The 18,889-nt window shown below is 44.3% G+C and overlaps 1 protein-coding gene across 5 annotated transcripts in view; it reads right to left on the reverse strand.

Annotated features, from left to right (window-relative positions):
- The window catches only part of Eps8 (epidermal growth factor receptor pathway substrate 8), a 165,881-nt gene that overhangs the window by 5,689 nt on the left and 141,303 nt on the right, over positions 1-18,889 (reverse strand). For all 5 annotated transcript variants that reach the window (XM_021189969.1, XM_021189967.2, XM_029534910.1 and 2 more), the window contains 4 exons: positions 17,492-17,600; positions 16,511-16,654; positions 7,120-7,342; positions 706-886 (listed from right to left, as the gene is read on the reverse strand). In XM_021189969.1, coding sequence (XP_021045628.1) covers positions 706-886; positions 7,120-7,342; positions 16,511-16,654; positions 17,492-17,600 — 657 coding nt within the window. The remainder of the gene's footprint in view (positions 1-705; positions 887-7,119; positions 7,343-16,510; positions 16,655-17,491; positions 17,601-18,889) is intronic.

Here is an 18,889-nt window from a genome sequence, read left to right on the forward strand (position 1 = left end):
CTATCTATCTATCTATCTATCTATCTATCAGGATGTAGTTGGGCTTCTAATGATCTATCTATCTATCTATCTATCTATCTATCTATCTATCTATCAGGATGCAGTTGGGCTTCTAATTATCACCCTCCTCGGGCTTATGTTTCTTACTCCAAACACAGCAATAGACAGCTTTCTAGTAACGTGGTGACTAACAACTGCACTTCATTGGCAGATAATGTGACACTCGCAAGTGACTGAGTTTCTATATTAAGATTCCTCCAACATGAATTATTCATGGATGGTTCTGTGTATACACAAAACATCTACAGACTTTTAGATCAGAGATACTAAAGCAATAAAGATCCCTCAGATTTACAGCCTTGAGACATGCTATCCATCAGCAGGAAGACTTATGTTACATGTCCTACAAGGTATGGCCTAGCTAAGACCATCGTCCTCTTCCCGGCATAAATGATGATAAAGAGTAAAATGCCAGCAGCCCTCACAGCTGGTAACAACTGTTCAAGGGACTGGTGAGTACACACCAACAACTAGAAATTTGCCACTCTCTTTTCCCAATTCTACCTTCCTCTTCTTTGCCTTTGAAGAGTTAGCCCCCATTTCCTCATTACGGGACAAAGCATGGGCTCTGACAACTTATCAGAGTCATGGGTGGCACATAAGTGGCCCAGCTGAGAAGGCAGCCAGTCAACACCGGACACTCACACGGGGTTGAATCCCTTTGACTGCAGCCACGTCTTTACTTCTTCTGGTGAGGAGTCATAAGTGATATTGATCACTGGGACGTTCTGCCGTGGCACGTGGAACTTCCTCTGTGCGGCACTGCGCCCGATGGTCAGCCTCTGGAAGAGTTCATCCTGCACCTCTTCCATCTGGGACTTCCTTCCTGGACACCAAGAGGGGGCGGTCATGGTCAGACATCTCTAACGTGATGTCCCCCTCCAGAACCCCAACCCTAACCAGCCTCAGAGTCCGGTGAAGCTTGAGGTCCAGGGTTAGAGAGTTCTTGCTATCTCCCCTCACTTGTACCTCAACACAGTATAAACTGCATGACGCATTGTTAAAGCCTCGTCCTGGCCCCTCTCTTGGCTCAGTCATCTCCACAGGCTGGGCCTGCACCTGTTCTACTGTACGTGAGAAAGCAGCTGAGCTCCTTCTGCTTGGTTAACAGTGAGGACCCCCACTAGGCTGCCTGCGGACCTGCTTATCTTCAACCAGTAAGATCTCATCCAGGGACTTATCTAGAAGCCCCTCTGATGGCCACAGCTGGGGGTGGTCAAGGGAGAAAGCTGCTGTCATCATTCAGTAGGCAGACAGCTGGGACACAAACACACCACAGTCCCCATGCCAGCCTCCCCTGTCTGTCTGGCCTGGATGTCCGAGGGCCTTGGTTAAGACCACATATGACCCTCTCTCCTTAGATGATGCTTTCATAGCCAAGGCTTGCTCTACAGACCTCCAACCTGGTTTTGGTCCTCGCTCTGATGATCTCACTTCCTGACTTAGGAATAAAATTAAGGAGGTCAAAAGAAACCTCAGAAACTGCACAGTGAATCCCACGGCAGCGTGGTCTGCACCATGGAACCCTGACTCGAAAGTCAGTAAATAATAATCTCCTCTAAAATGTCCCTCAAAGGTACTCTGTCCGACCTCAGCATCTCCTCAGTGCTCTGAGCTCATCAAGCTTACTGGCTTTCTTTTTACATTTCTTCACTCTTTAATGGCAACTTCATCTTTCCATTTACCTCAGAACCACCCGGTGGTATAGCCCTTCAATCTACATCGGACAGACTCAATGAGCAAATCCCTTGAATCCCCCACTTCAAAATGTATTGCCAATCCTGCTACTTCTTTCTCTTGCCTGCCTCCAGCTGGGTCAGAGGCAGGAACCTACCTCTTTTCTGCTCCCGCTCTCCATCACCCCCATCCCCGCCCCCTGGATCTCCTGTCATCCTCTGCTAACAGATGGACTATCAGACACTGCAGCTCCTGGGCTCCAAACCACTGCACTGATGGTGCTGCCGGCCTGGTCGCTACCCCTCAGAGGAAATCATCTGACTCTCCTCCAGCTCCCTACCCTAGCTGATGTGGTATTGCTTCCTTGGAGCCTCTTTTGCTTGGAATCCCCATCACCTCACCTACTTGGATCCCTTTGTAGCTCTAGCTTCTCCAGCCCTGGTTAAAATGGTAACTTCCTTCCCCAGAGCATTTCCAATCCACATAGCTACCTCAGCCTCCAACTCCTGACCATGCTACCAGTCTCATCCAGGCAGACAGTCATTCACCTTCCCTTTTCCCTGAGACCTTGATAACCACCATGTTCCAATCATCATGTTATCTAGGTCAGGAGATGAAGAACGAAGAGAAATGATCTGTCTGAGTGTCTCTGTCAATTAGCCATAGAAATGAGCTGACCCAGCTGGTCTGATTTTCAGACCAGGTCTGTTCTATACTCAGATGGCTGAGATGACCCCCGGTGAACTTTCCCAGCACCCCCCACTCCTAGCCATGTGCTTATGAATGAGCATGTGTTATGAGAAAAAAAATGGCAAGGGGATCGAAATAAAGGGACATAGTACCTCTAATGCATCAAAAATACAAGTGCATATTTTGGTATATTGCTATCTGTTGGTGTTCTCAAGAACTCAGACTGGTATCATAAACCAATTAACTAATTATCTTGGCAAGCGGCAATGACCTGACAGCTGGGGAGCTTTTTATGCCACTCAGAGAGAGTGTTTAGTGTCTCTGGAAAGTAAGTGAACTGTGAAACAATTAGTGCTATCAGAGTCTAATTTGTATTAAGGTCTCAAGTTTGAAAGAGATGTTAACGTTAATTAGTTCATTCTTCAACAATTTTCTCTCTCACTCTTTCTCTCTATATACATGTATATTATATATACATATACATATATGTAATATATACATATATATATATATGGCTCATATTCACCCCTCCTCACCTCCCACCCTAACTCCCACCACCCTCCACTTGTGCAACCATCCTGCCTTCAGGTCCTCTTGTTGTGTTTGCTTCGTGGCTCACCCAGAGGCTCGGTATGACGCTAGCCCCTGGAGCATTTGTAATTCACCAGTGGTTACAGCACTAAGACAATGACTTTGTCTCCCCCAGTAACCACTGCCAGCAAAACCTCTTGGAGTGAGAACCCCTTTCCATGTAGGAAATGTTTTGAAGAAATGAAAGTATATATATAATTAACAAAAAGAAAGAGAAAGAAAAATGGAAGAAGAAAGACACGAAAGGGTATCATGGATGATTAAAGGAAACAGAACCCGGGTTCCAGGAGCTGCTTTAGCTCATAGGATGCCATGCTGTGCAGGAGATCGGTCAGCTTTAAATGACAAAGAGAAACCACCACCACACTGAAATACACTGGAGAGGGCCACAAGGCCACAGTTAGGCTTTCTCGGGGCATCACAAAGACACCTCTTTCTAGCCCCTTGTTTTGATTTCCATTTTCAATGTTCTCTCCTAACAACAAACACACCTCTCCCTACAGTACCAGTTCTGATTGCAAAGGACTGCGGTCAAGTCAAAGGGCTTAGATTTCAAAGGAGTGAAGAAATGCAGAGCAAACTAACAGCATCTTCGAAAGTGGCCAGAGATGATGCTTTCCGGATCTGTGATGGACTGACCTGAACGCTTACACAGTACCTGGCTCCAACCACCTCCAAGTAGCAGTTCCGTACAGAGGGCGCATTCGTGTGTGTGTGTGTGTGTGTGTGTGTGTGTGTGTGTGTGTGTGTGTGTGTGTGTGTGTTATGCATGTGAACTTGTATGTAGGTCAAAGGTCAGATGTCTTTGCCAATCACTCCCCAAGTTATATATTCAGACAGTTTCTCACTGAACCTGGAGAGCTTGCTGCCATGGCTGGATGGCCAGAGAGCAGAGGATCTGCCTGTCTCTGCCTGAATGAAGTTCATAGCTGTGCCTGGCTATTTACACGGGCGCTGGAGATCTGAACTCAGATCCTCATGCATACAGCACAAACACTCCACCCATCTCCACCCTTTGCTGAATTCAGACAGATATTTGACACCTCGCCCTTGCTCGCGGCCATGAGATTTGCTTGAGTTCCCACTTTTTAGCTTTTCCCTTTTATTTTTATCAGAAGTTTGGGGAATGAACAGAGACTGTAGTAGCAAGGAGCTTATCTTGAGAGAAATGTGGACACACATACTTAATTTTGCCATCTGCTAAATGACCATGAAGATAGCCTTGACCTGTGTTCAGGAAAAAAAAAAGCTCTAAAAATGTGCTATCAGGAAATATTCATTTCATACAAAGAAATAAATTTATTTAATGCCAAAATGCACTCTTGAGATATTTAAAAAAGAAATCTGAGGTTAAGGAAGCAAGTTCATGTGTCAATTTGGTCTATTTTACAGACCCTGGGACCCGTTCACATATGAAAATCTGACATGAAAATGGTAAGTTTCAATTATCAGGAGAGTTTACTTGTACAAGAATTCAAGCTATGCATCTTCCCCAGTAGGCTCTTGAGTTTCTTCAAGTGGGACAAAGAACAGGCTGTTCCAGGCCGTGCACTGCTCCAAAAGGGGACTGGATGCTTCTGACCTCTGACCCCAGGCCTGGACCAGCCCACCCGAGGGTCAGAGATCACTGCACTGACGTGTCAGACAGAGTCATGTGTAAACTCGTGGGAAGGAAGGAGAAAAGGCGAGTCGTTTCTCAGAGGGAATGTTCCCCAGGGAAATGAAACAGTCATAGGACTTTCCCAGCTGAAAACTATTTCTCTGGTATCTTTGAAAATGAAGCATCCCTTTAAAAGCTCAGAGTTACACATATTTTCACACTCATACACAGTCATTTCTGATACTGAATTAGTTGTTTTTCCAATTTTTCATTTTTCATTATATTTTGCATTATTTATTTATTTATTTATTCGTGTGTGTGTGTGTGTGTGTGTGTGTGTGTGTGTGTTTTCAGAGGACAACACAAGAGAGTTGGTTCTTTCCTTTTGCCCTATAGATCTCAGGGACTGAATTCAGGTCAGGTCAGGCTTCGTGGTAAGCACCATTTCCTACTGGGTCATCTTACTGGCCCCTCTTTTATTTTCTAATGCGGTCAAACATGAATAAAGAGGTGATTTGAATCATTTATACTTCAGGAGAAAAACTCATGCATGAAATAGGCTTGTGCTTATTACATCTAGCCACTATTTCCATAACAGTTAAAGAATAATGCATCTACTTCTCCTCTCTAGGATTTTCCATTTATTGAGACTGATCATGAAGGTCACATGTAGCCAGAACCCACTTGGGTCAAAAGGCACCAAAATATTTAGGAATATAGTTTGACCTGTGTGTTAAGGTTTGGTCTTTTGTGATCTACTGTATTGCTAAGTGCAGGCCTCCAAGACCTGGTTGTCCCAGAGAGGAGAGAGTCCACCAAGTTATTTCTGATTGGTAAATAAAGATGACAAGAGCCAATAGCTAGGCAGAAGAGACATAGGTAGGTGGGGTTTAGGTTTCCTGGCCTTGGGGTCGGAAGAGGAGCAGGAGAAGAAAGTGCAGGAGGAGGAAGGAGAAGCTGCCACGGGTTTGGTAAGCCATAAAAACACAGCCCCGAGCACTGGCCAATCAGAGCAGCCCAGATGAAATACAGTAAGTAATAACTCAGGGTTATCCATAGGAAAGTAGATCCTAATAGCATAGAGGCTAGCTATCTGCCCAGCTCTAGTGCTGTTTACAGCTTATGGTAAATACAAAGGCCATGGGTGTCTTTTATCCAGGAACTAGAAGGTCAAAGGTGGGGTAGAGACCCCAGGTAGAGATTAAAATTTCAACCACACCTGCGCCTCAGGAGCCTGCAGGTCTGTGACATCAGCTCTGAAGCTGATAGTTCAGTACAGGCACCCGGTGTCAAAGGCAAGACTGTACAGTGAGACTAAGCTGGGAATCAGCCCTTCTCCACAACATAAATAGTACTGAAGAGAATAGAAACAGATCCATCATTTATAGTAAGAGGATTTATAGAGAGAAAGGCAAAGGACCTCGGGTGTGGCCCTGGGGCAGGATGGTAGATATTTCCCAAACAACATGTCCCTGACCTTTTCTCAAACTTCAGCTATAGGAAATGTTTTCCTGGTTTTAGTTTTCCAAGTTTTCTGTAACGAGCTACAGTCAAGCAGGCTGACTTGCAGTGCCTTACAAACATAATCAGACATGAAGCATATGGCTCTAAGATGTGAGATGCCAAAACCTCTCAGGGTTACCTCTGGCTTTCAGACTATATCCACACAGCTCTGCCCCAGCCACAGAAGAATCCTATGTTATCATAGCATCTTCAATTTTGTTTATTTTACAATGGTCCTCACAGATACCATTCTCATGGGAAAATCCATTTTAATTTGTGAAAATACAATGTCCAAGTTAGAAGCAAATTTGACATTGAGACAGGTGGACGACTGTGTAAAATTGATGTGATTGTGTATGTGTCTGAGGACGGCAGATCCTCGGGAGAGGACAGAGAGGAAGAGGAGGAGATGCCAATGATAGCAGCGGGCATTTGCTGACTACCTGCTTATACTGGTCAAAATCATTCCGAGTCTTCAAACCCAGCACTGCTCACTTTTCCAGCTGCCTGCCCAATGCACAGTATTACCAAGCACACCTGGTGAGGTGCCAGCAGAGGCCTCAGTTGTGACAAACAAAAACTTGTCGGGAGAGAGAGATGGGGTGCCCCCAAGTGTCCTACTTTTCAGGTAATATCTCATTGAATCTTCACACGTGTCCTAAGAAACAAATTAGTGTGGTTTTCCCCACTTTCCAGACTCTCAAATACGTAGAGGCTCTAAATCCTTGAAGTTTGTAGGTGCGAAGGAATGTTCGTCCCAGTATATCTGTTCAAGAAAGTGTGCCTTCAACAGTGACACCACCACTGGGGTATGTGCAGAGATACATGCCTTAGAGGGCTGAGAAAAATGATCTGCTTCTTAGAGAGACTCAGAGGTAGAGAAACCCGGCAAACATCTGTGAAGTATAAGCAGCTATTATTTACGTCACAATATTTACTATGAATACTTATTATTTACTATGAATAGACTCAGTGGTCTGGCCCCCGGGGAAACTTACGGTCCACTGGGAGTTGTTTGTATCTCTGGCTGTCCCGCACAATGCTGCCCCCACTGTCGCTGGAGCTGCTGTTCTGACGGGTGACATTTGCTGGAACCTTGGGTACAGAAACTGGTGCTGGTACAGAAGGTGGAAGGGGGACAGGAACGGGTGCTGGCGTTGGAGGGGGTGATGGGGCAGAAGGAGTATCAGCTGATCTCGGGCCGTATTCCGTCCTTTGTTTCTAAAAAAGATAATAATTAACCTGAAATATATATGTGTGAACATATATACATATATATGAATGAGTGTGTGCATGCCTGTGTGTGTGCTTATGCTGGAAAATGAAGCACAAATTGACAGAACATCGTTGGATTTTTTTTTTTTTTGTAAAGTTACCTGTGCCCATCCTTAGTAATGTAGGTCTGTATATACACTTTTAATCCAATACGATTTCACAGTTATTAAGACTATGTTCAAAGTCAATGTGTGAGTTTAAAGAGTGTCAAGTTCAAACAAAAAATAATGAATATCATAATAATACATACCAAGAAAGCTAAGTTTGGGCTTGAACTTACACATGACTACGGTAGGTTAGAAACACTCTGATTATTTTACAGTTTAAGTGAATAATAACTTCAGTGGTGCTGAAAGTTAGTAACACTTAGTGTTGCTTTCTCTTGTTTTAAATGTAGGCCACAGCCAAGGGTCTTTAGATCTTTTGTTTACAAGGAGGGTTAAGGAGCAATGTGTGAATCTTGAAAATAAAGGGACTATGCTTTTAAAATAATTAACTAAGTTTAGACGGTTGTTATTAACTTTTTCAAGGTACAGCCTTTTCTACCACCATATTACTCCTCATTTATTCATATTAGAAATCTTCTTTGTTAAAAAACGGGAACACAGGGAGGGAGGGGGATAAAGGCCCAGCTCTGGTAGGGGATGTGTGCTAGAGCATTTGCCCAACACGGAGATGCTCTAGCCCATCCTCCTGTCCACAGAACAGAAAAGAGAAGAGGAAAGGGTGGGGGGGGGAGGAGGGGCAGAGGGAGGGGGAGGGGAAGGGAGAGGGGGAAGGGAGGGGAAGCCTCTGGGCAGGGATTTACATTTTCAAAGGAAGATGTGGTAAAGTATACAATTGAGCTATGAGAAAATAGTACTTGTGTATATTTCATATTCAATACAATAGCCAAAACCTTAAATATAGATAAAACAATGTAGCTAGCAGACAGTTACATGTTAAAGACTACAAGCTTTCCACAGATGCATCTTTGCAGAATCAAAGATGCAAAGTTACAGTTGAAGTGACATTTAAATACTGCACCAGCACAGTTTCAGTTAACAGGTAAGGTTGGCAGATAAAAAAATCTGGGGCTTGCAGTATTTACTTCTCACTTCTAAGCGGCCCAAATATAAGGCAATCCTGAGTTTTAAGAGTATCCCCCACCCTGGATTGCCACAGATACCAAAACCATCAAAATACACACCACACATTACCTTAAAACTAAATTGTCACTCACAAAACAACACACCAACGACTGACCAAGGTGCCTTCCCAGGAAGAGAACTTAACACCTGTGGAAGGGACCCTCGGGCTTTGTGGCTGTTTCTCAAGGTTATGACTCATCCCAGCAGATGGTGTAAAGGTGGAAGGGGGTGCTGGGAAGGTGGGAGGGGAGGGGGACTCAAAGAGGACTAGGGAGTGTTGCTAGATACAGAGTGGAGGGAGGCAACAAGGTGAGCATGGGGGAGGAGATGGGAGGTGGGTAAGTGACTGCCACAAAGGTAAGCGGGAGAGCAAGAGGTTTCTGATGCTCCCAGCATCTACTCTTAGAGACACTTCTAATATACCGAATAATGTGTCAGAAAGCATTGGTGTGTCATTACAAACCCCACAAGATATTTCTCATATTTGGGCCAAAAGATATCTAAAGCAATCCAAACATAGCAAACATCACCAAAAGTTCCACTTAGCACACACCAAAGACACTTAATATATATGTTTTGTTCCCTAGACAAGCATGTCCTTGGCACTTCACTTCGTGATGGCTTAATGAAATCATGTCAGTGTTCCAAAAGTGCCAGAATTTCAATGATTGTTTTTTTGTTTTTTTTTTCCAAAACCTATGCCAACAAAAAGTGCTACAGGCTCTGAGTGCCACAATGTGATTCATTCTGCCTGCTTCCATAAAAACAAGAACAGCTAGTGTTTTTCTATCTTGGGATAATACTGTGAGACACTCAGAACAAGGTGACAGTGTCACAGGCAAGCCTGGAGCTGGGCTTGCCAAGTATTCTGGTCCCGGTTCATTCAAACCCTGCTGCTGTAGAAGGCAACTGTACCAAAGGACCTCATTCAACAACAGGTCAAAAGCGTAAACCGAATGGAAGCTTCGAAAGCCATGTAGAGCCATTCCCATGACCTGTGCCATAGATTATATTTACTTGCATATTCCCCTCTCCCCTCAGCCTTCTCAGACTGTGTCACGCCTCCAACCTCTGACAACAGAAGGGAGAGAGAACCAGATCCTCCAATCAGTGTGACTCATTCTGAAAGTCACTGAGTCAGGGCTGACCCTAAGTCCCTCCCCCAACACCTCTGTTCCTCTCCTCCTACTGCTAAGCGCCTGCTCTCTGCAGTTACACTCCTGGGCTGGACTCTTCCTGTTGGAGGCACAGACCAGTGACTCACAACACACCTCCAGTCCTGGAAGACTTCCTTGAGCACAGTTCACTTGGAGCCTTTTCTTCATGCCCCAAAGAGGCCCAGGCTCCAATCTGATGAGGAACCTTGGCCCGGGGCCGTTCCCGGGAATCACCACTGAACTCCTACATCTCCACAACCCTCCCAGTGTGGCTGGGATGGACCCACGTCTGTATAATGCTGTCACTTCCTGAGTCCCATCATCGTCTCTCACAAACGCCAAGCTCCTCTGTACACAAAGCATCCTGTGCCTCTCTCTGAGAGGACTCAGAATGTCTCTCCTCTTAAGAAACACACTTTCCTACTGACAATTAAGTTGGGGTGAGTCACTCTTCTTTAGGAACCGAAACTGGGTAAAACCTCTGAGGCAGTGAAATGATGGAGGTTAACACACCTGATGCTGGGCTGCGCAGTCCTTCAGAGGGGAGATTATGCAAGTAAAACCTAACAAAGCCAGCGGCAGAGAACTCATCTTACAATTTTGCCCTGCATGGAACAGCATCTTTATTTTTCTCCCTTGAAATTTGGCCTCTCTGAAATTCTGTGCTGAAAATGGCACAGCTGGAATATTTGGAGGGTGTTAAGTCCAGAAACTGAATCCAAAAAAGAAAAGAAAAAAAACAAAAAAACAAAAAACCCAGGAGGAAGAATTGCCAGGAGGGACCGGGTGTGAGTTACCTCTGACAGCTCGCCAAGTAATTGCTATTAGGAGATGGAGCGAACCACAGTCAATGAGAAAATTAACACGGGAGATGGGAGTGAAAAAAATATCAATTATAATTTACATCAAATAACAGCAAACATGAGCAAACTGGATTTTGACAGCAAAATTACCTACCCACAAGTCAGCCAGCACAGGAGTTTGTAAATACATGATTAATCCCCACCAGGCTCTACTCAAGAGCTCAGTACCCCCCCCTGCCCCCCCCCCCCCCCCCCCCCCCCCCCCCCCCCCCCCCCCCCCCCCCCCCCCCCCCCCCCCCCCCCCCCCCCCCGTGAAATATCCCTCAGTCAGAATACCCCAGGGCCCACTCTGATCATGAGAGCATTATGTGAGGACTCTATGATACAGGTTCATCTTATTGACAACTTAGAGTCAAGCATACAAACAGAGAAATTGCAGTTACCAGGACTGGAATGGTAAGCACAGAAAACCGGGATGCAGGTCTTTTGACACAAAGTAGCAGATGGTGGAGTAGAATCAGAGAAACGAAAGCTCAGTGGGAGGGGCATGCTTGTGACGGTGTCTTAGAGTCAGGTTTGCTAAAGGAGCAGATCATGGCTTCTCTTGTCGGGAGATGGGTAACTGTGTGAATGAATGCTCATTCTTTTACTTTCGTGATGATTTTACTTTATAGTGCATGCACTTTTAACATTATTGTGTGTGTGTATGCACTATACAAACACACACACACATACATACACACACACTCATACAACATGCACACACACTTACTCAACAAAAACAGTAGCTGTCCTTGTTTAAGAACCATACCTCTAACTAATGGGGTAGGGTCCTCTGTAAATAATTTATAACCACTTTTAACAGAGTATTAAAAGGAAGACTATGAAGTGATGTTAAAAAGATGGTCATTCTCTGTCCAGCAGTATTTCAGCATTTGGAACGAGTTTAAACAAGACATGAATGAGATGGGCTGGGATCAATACTGCTGGTGGTCTCACGGTCACTTCTGGAAAGGATTTCCACCTTCAGTTTAAAGCAATTTAACATGTATATAGAGGATAAGGGAATTGTATAGGTTCCTCTCGTCCACAGTCACACACACAGGAATCGAGAAAAGACAAAATTCTATGTCTAAAGGCGCACAGCTGGCCACTCACAAAACCAAGGCAAGAATCTGCACCAACACCAAAGTAGGCTTTCTACACAATTCTACAACAGCCAAGAAATAGAGGGGGGCGTCACAAGACCTGACAATGGCTTCTTGGACACTGGTCATTATTTAATCCCTACCCCTTGGTGGAGTAAGAAAAACTACAAAAATAATAAAAACAAAAACTCAGTATTTAACAACACAAAAACATTGGTTAGCCCAGCTGTGGGTGTAATAGAAATAAGAGCAGGAGGAAGTAATTTCTACTCCTCACACAGCAGGAGACCCATGGGAAATGGTTCTTTTAGGAGATGACCAGTACTAGCCTGGGAATAAAGTAAAAAATAATTAAAAAAAAAAAACTTTATGTGGCAGCAGACTCTGAATGGAAAGGAAGCAGTCTGGGGGCCATCTGTTGCCCAGAAAAGAGAGGCAAAGTCCTTGGGGTGATCTACAGTTTTAACAGAAAGCCAGACCACTTTTCTGTTCATTTCAAAAGCATTTACTTCCCTGCCCTGTGGCTTCACTGAAACACACACACATACATACATCACATCACATCACAAACACACAGAGAGACATATACTCACATAGGCACAACAGAGATACTTGTCTACACACATTCACATGCACAAACACATACATCATAAACACACACACACACCAACACTTTAGTAAATTCTCCATCTCATTTCTACCTCTTTTATTTAAAAACTCCTGGCAAAGTCATGGGGGTTAGTGCACAGGTGGGAATCTGCCTTTGGAGAGCTGTTAAAATCACTCTAAATGTGAGGATTATGAAACCAGCCCCAGGGACTTCTGGTGAGAACTCACACCTATCCTGTGCTGCTCCAGGCGTGAAGACCCCGGCTGCTAGAACAGACCCAGAAAAAAGGTGTGCAGCACTGGACAAGAGCTGCCCTTGAGCCTACACCAGGAACTGTTCCCAGAATCCCTCAGGAGTATAAAGGGAAGGGGACGAAAATGAGAAGGACAACTGTGGCCATTTAAAAAGCACTGCGAGGGGAGAGGAGCAGTTCACATCCAGGCCCAGGTTTGTCACATACAAAATGCCCAAGTTGCTAGTCCATTTCAGAATGTGCACAGTTTTCCTAAAGTATTAAAAAAAAAAAAAAGGACATACAAAATGCAAGAAATGGACACATTAGTCTAAAATGATGCCTGCATGGCGACTGTCCTGACCACACAGTACATGGGGGAGGTGCTCTGGGATCAGGTCTCTGGGATGCTGGTGTAGAGACAGGTACTTGACTGGGATGTTTCTGAGGGGTTTTCTTTCCCATCCTACTCTATGATTTTTAGAACTACTACAAGTTCCTCAAGGACAGGAATCCCTTGAGAGAAGCTGTGATGTCATGGCAGATAGGTAAGGATGCAGTGGTGTCACAGCAGGTAGGTAGGGACACTGTCATAACAGGTAAGTAAGGACACAGTGTATCAGAGCAGGTAGGTAAGAATTCAGTGATGTTACAGAAAGTAGGTAAGGACACAGTGATGTCATGGAAAATAGGTAAGAATGCAGTGATGTCATAGCAGGTAGGTAAGGATGCAGGGGTGTCACGGCAGGTAGGTAAGGACACAGTGATGTCACAGCAAATAGGTAAGGACACAGTGATGTCATGGCAGGTAGGTAAAGACACAGTGTATCAGAGCAGGTAGGTAAGGATTCAGTGATGTTACAGAAAGTAGGTAAGGACACAGTGATGTCATGGAAAATAGGTAAGAATGNAAGACACAGTGTATCAGAGCAGGTAGGTAAGGATTCAGTGATGTTACAGAAAGTAGGTAAGGACACAGTGATGTCATGGAAAATAGGTAAGAATGTAGTGATGTCATAGCAGGTAGGTAAGGACACAGTGTATCAGAGCAGGTAGGTAAGGATCCAGTGATGTCACAGCAAGTAGGTAAGAATCCAGTGATGTCACAGCAAGTAGGTAAGGACACAGTGATGTCATGGCAGGTAGGTAAGGACACAGTGATGTCATGGCAGGTAGGTAAGGACACGGTGATGTCATATCAGGTAGGTAAAAATGCAGTGATATCATGACAGGTAGGTAAGGACACAGTGATGTCATGGCAGATAGGTAAAGACAGCGATGTCATAGCAGGTAGGTAAGGACACAGCGATGTCATAGCAGGTAGGTAAGGACACAGCGATGTCATGGCTGGAAGGTAAGGACACAGTGATGTCATGACAGGTAGGTAAGGATGCAGTGATATCATGACAGGTAGGTAAGGACACTGTCATGGCAGGTAGGCTGTTTATTACAACTTATGAGACCTCTATTGCATTCAGCCCAGAGTTCCCAGGTAGAGAGTTTTCAATTCCTTTCTTTAAAAAAAAAACAAAACCCAGTACTTTTATTATTTATTTAATGTATATAAGTACATAGTAGCTGTCTTCAGACACACCAGAAGAGGGCATCAGATCCCACTATACATGGTTGTGAGCCACCATGTGGTTGTTGGGGATTGAACTCAGGTCGTCTGGAAGAACAGTGAGTGCTCTTAACCACTCTACTCAATTCCTTTCAATGGTAAGTCCTCACCCTAAACTCTACACATGGGGGGGGGGAGTGAATGGGGAGGGAGGTCAGGAAGGAGGAAAAGGACAGAGAAGAAGGGAGGGAAAGAGGGGTAAGGAAAGGGCTCACACACTCACAAGCACTCTTCCACACACATTTCTATAGGGACTACGGAAGAGTTCAAAAGGAAACAGCTAGAACATGCAACCCTTCCCAGCGACCACACGTCTGTCTCTATTTACACAAAGTTTCAACATAGACTCCTGGAACTTCTGAATACTTAATAAACAAAATCTTGGTTGTGTCAAAGTTGACAAAAATCTAAGTTGAGGTGTGAAAGAAAAGAATCAGGGGGAGGGGGAGAGTAAAGGGAGGGGAACAAAGAGAGGGAGGGGAGGGAGAGAGAGAGAGGGAGGGGGAGGGAGAGGATGTGGGTTGTGTGTGTGTGGGTTGTGTGTGTCTATTCTCTCTCTGTACTATTTTTGCCTTGCCTGCAGCGTGCACTCATCACTTGGGTTTGCTTTAGCTAGAGGGAAGCCTGAAACAGGGAAGCCACCACACAGCCTGGGGCAGGAGTCACAGCTGAAGTAAAAGGCAAGACTGAACAGCAAGCAGGAAGAGAGTGAAAGGAGTAGGCAGACTCCTGTTTGGGGAGTCCCAATGGGGACAGAAATTTGGAACACACATGACTTGTAAGCTTAATTAAGTTACCTTATTTTCAGTTTATCTCTTCCTAGGAATCATGCAAGGCAAGCTCAATCTGAGTCATTGTTCTTAATACGTACACTTAGAAATTCTTGGATCTGTTTGCCCATGTGCCTGGAGGATACTCTTTATAAACAGTGCAAGCTACACTTTGTTATTAGTTAGAATGTTTAAAAAATCCTTACTTTCTCAGAGGGCAAATACCCCCTCTTGGGATTTTAGGCACACACTTTCAAGCACATATGATATCACTGTTAAAGATAAGATTTAAAAAAAAAATTTCAAGAAAGAAAGCAGATGATTGGCGTTCCCCCTCCCGAGAGAAGCCTTATATCATTACACCAGGAGACCACACCTCACACTTAAAGAAGGAAGAACTTATGGGAAGAAAGAGGTATGGAAAATTAAGTTCAGAAAAAAAAAAATCACTGCAAAAATCCATGGGAAACACAGCAGACCATACCTTGAATAATTCAAATTCCTTCTTTGGCATCAAAAGCTAATAACAAATGATTGGCATAAGTAAGTACACGTGTCATGTCAGGAAAAAAGAAAAAAGAAAAAATACAAACAAACCCCACCAATGTGTTCGTTCTCTCTCTCTCTCTCTCTCTCTCTCTCTCTCTCTCTCTCTCTCTCTCTCTCTCTCTCTCTGTTAGTCCAAGATGACATTGAATTCCTGATGCTCCTGCCTCCACCCACCCAGTACTGGGAAGATGGGTATGTGTTTCCACACCCACTGCTAATATTTGGTTGGCTTGGGGCTTCTGGTAAGGCCAAATCATTCTGGGAAGGGGCAAGGGTCTAGTCTACACTTGAGAGTCAAAAGGAACTCTCTGTGCTCAGAAACAGCGTGGCAGCCGGGACAATGGACTCCGTCCAAGGCCTGAACACACTGTCATCTTCAAAATAAAAATGGAGCCAGGAATGGTGTTTTTCTCTCCACGGGAATTAGGACTTCATCTCTAAGACATGGAAAAGAAGCAACTCGGGTTCAGAGGTTGTGCATAGAGAGTCCACCCACTCTAGCCCCATCACACGACCTCACTCCAGAGAGCCAGCTCAAGTAAATGCAACTGCCATAACAGAGGAATGGACCACGCCCCCTAAAATCCTGAAACTGTGGTGTGTGGGAGCCTCTGGAAGTCTTCAGGGATCAGAGGAAGAACCTGTCCTGTCTCATCTACATCACAGATATATCCAACCTTAATATAAGGAATAACACTGTAACACCAGGACATCTGTGCATGCATCGGCTAAGGTGAGCTGAGTGTGAACTGAAGGCTGGCCAGAGACTGAACATGTAATAGACTCTGAGGGCAAACGCTGGAAAAGATGGAGATGCACCCTCCCCGCAGTCTCGGAGCCAACTGATGAGTAAAGAGGGGAAAAATATCTATATCTGTCGGAAATACTACAAATTGATGTAAAAGGAAAAAGCATTCATAAGAGCAGTAACTTATTGCTGGACACTTTAAGAGTTTCCTCGGAAAATGAATCAGAAAATCATGCATCACTCTCTACTGTATCCACATTGCTTTTCAGTTGCTCTCAAAAACAAAAGCAATTTAATATCAAAGTGATTAACACACATACTAAGTTTTGCCCAGAACCCAAGTTACCTGTATGGTATGTGTGTATGGGGGATCAGCACGCCCCACTCCAGATTCTGGGGTTCTCATGATATCCAGAATGTTATTTGGCACAAACCCAGAGTCTCCAGTGGCATTCCGGACTTTCCACCACTGCCTTCGATCGTCCAGTATCTGTCAATATGCAAAGAATGGAGACTCGATCTCTATAAGGAAACCCATACAGCCATGCACGGACAATGTTCAACTTTTACTTCTCAATTTCAATAGAGAAAAAAAATTTACTTCTGGTAATGAACTGGGATAAAGCATAAGAGTGACTGAAGTTCTGAGCAATTACACTAAGAGGCTCTGTTGATTACTGTTATTATTGATATTTGCATAAAACAAATCCTAGGACAAATCTATCCCAAGTATGTACTCAGAATGTCCCTGCTTCATTTGGGGTACTTGAAAGAAAATAAGATAGCCATTCTGGAACATTCTATCATTTCCATTTGTGGAATAGAAAGGGAAAATATGGAAACTACTTTTAACAAAATGTATTGTGCCAAAATGTACTGTATACATTCAAGGAGATGAACTCTGAAGGACCTAAGAGCTGCTACCCTCAGTGTGATTTCCAAATGCGGTACAAGGAACATTTGTGCAGGTGTTTTCAAAGAGGAAATATTTTCTTTGGTTAAACTATCATGATTCATCTCCACTGAGATTGTAACTAGCCTTGGTTACAAAATGAATAAATCCCAGAACAAAGGACAACTAGGCAAGCCAAGAAATGTGCTTGCATGTCCCACAATGCCCTAGGTATCTCTTGAGTGAACAACACTGTTATGGGGTCTGATAAACTAAGTAGCTAAGACTTCTAGAGAGATACAGGTACCCAAGGTGTACTGAGTACAACGAAACAATTTCTTGACCTTGGGATCTCTTTCAGAAGGCTCAGATGCATATTAGAAGAATTCAGCAAATTTACTTTCTTAGAGGACAAAGCCCATGAGAATCAGTTACCTCTAAGATGTCATCTTTCATAACCGAGAGCTCGCTGCTGTTCCTCGCCACAAAGTCGTACTTGGACTTGGCGTATTTCTTGGGCTGTGTTTTGACCGAGTCGTAATTCCTATAAAAAGAAAGGAAGAATTCTGCCATTCTGCTAGCTCTTCTGAAGCCTGAGGGTAGACGCAACAGGGGGGCCTGGCCAACCCTCTCAGAAAACCTCCGAACACTCAGATGGCAGCTGAGTTTGATTGTACTTTATAGAATGTGAGAAATAAAACGAACCATAGGGTTCTTACTATTAAAAAGAACAAGCTGGAGCTGGAGGGATGGCTCAGCCGTTGAGAGGGAGCACCTCCCTTGCAGAGGGCTTGAGGTCCATTCTACATTGGGGGCTAACAACCACCTGTAACCCCAGCTTGAGGGGATCTGATATCTCCTGACCTCCATCTGGCACACATATCAGGGTGGGGGAATGGGCACGCACACATAAATTGTTTTTTGTTTTGTTTTTAGAACAAACTACTGCTCAGACAAAAGAATGATGTGAAATCACAAGGTGATTTGGTGCTGGGCCAAATCTGGACTCCAAACCCATAAGCTGTCTACTAATTCACGTCCTAAGGTCAGGCATGGTGTATGCCTAGAATCCCAGCTGGCGAGAGGCTGAGGCAAGAGGATCGGAGTTCAATGCCATCTTGGACTACACATCAAGTGTGAGACCCCACATGGACACGGGTGACGGTGGTCAGTACCCCTACCACAAAAGGAGCAGAATCTAGGTGGGAAGTCAAAGGAGACGCGAGACAACGCCCAAAGCACAACTTCGGTTACACGCCAACTTTACTCATTCAAGCAACCGCTCCTTTTTTTTTTTTTCTTTTAAAGATTAATTTATTTATTATATATAATTACACTGTAGCTGTCTTCAGACACCCCAGAAGAGGGCATCAGATCTCATTACAGATGGTTGTGAGCCACCATGTGGTTGCTGGGATTTGAACTCAGGATCTTTGGAAGAGCAGTCAGTTCTCTTAACTACTGAGCCACCTCTTCAGCCCATTACCTTTCATAACCAACTTAACACATTAAAATTATGTCTAGGGACCATTAAAAAACAAACCTTGCCCAGTTACCAAAAGTGCAAAGGAAGGGGTTCATCAAGTGTATAGCCAGCAACCTTCTCAAGCAAAGGAGAAAGACACTAACTCACTACAAGCTTTTAAAATTATAATCACTGCCAGGCAGTGGTGGTACACGCCTTTAATCCTAGCACTCGGGAGGCAGAGGCAGGCAGATTTCTGAGTTCGAGGCCAACCTGGTCTACAAAGTAAGTTCCAGGACAGCCAGGGCTACACAGAGAAACCCTGTCCCGAAATACCAAAAAAAAAAAAAAAAAAAAAAAAAAAAAAA

This window comes from Mus pahari, chromosome 2 (assembly GCF_900095145.1).
Source record: "Mus pahari chromosome 2, PAHARI_EIJ_v1.1, whole genome shotgun sequence".
Lineage (NCBI taxonomy): Eukaryota > Metazoa > Chordata > Mammalia > Rodentia > Muridae > Mus > Mus pahari.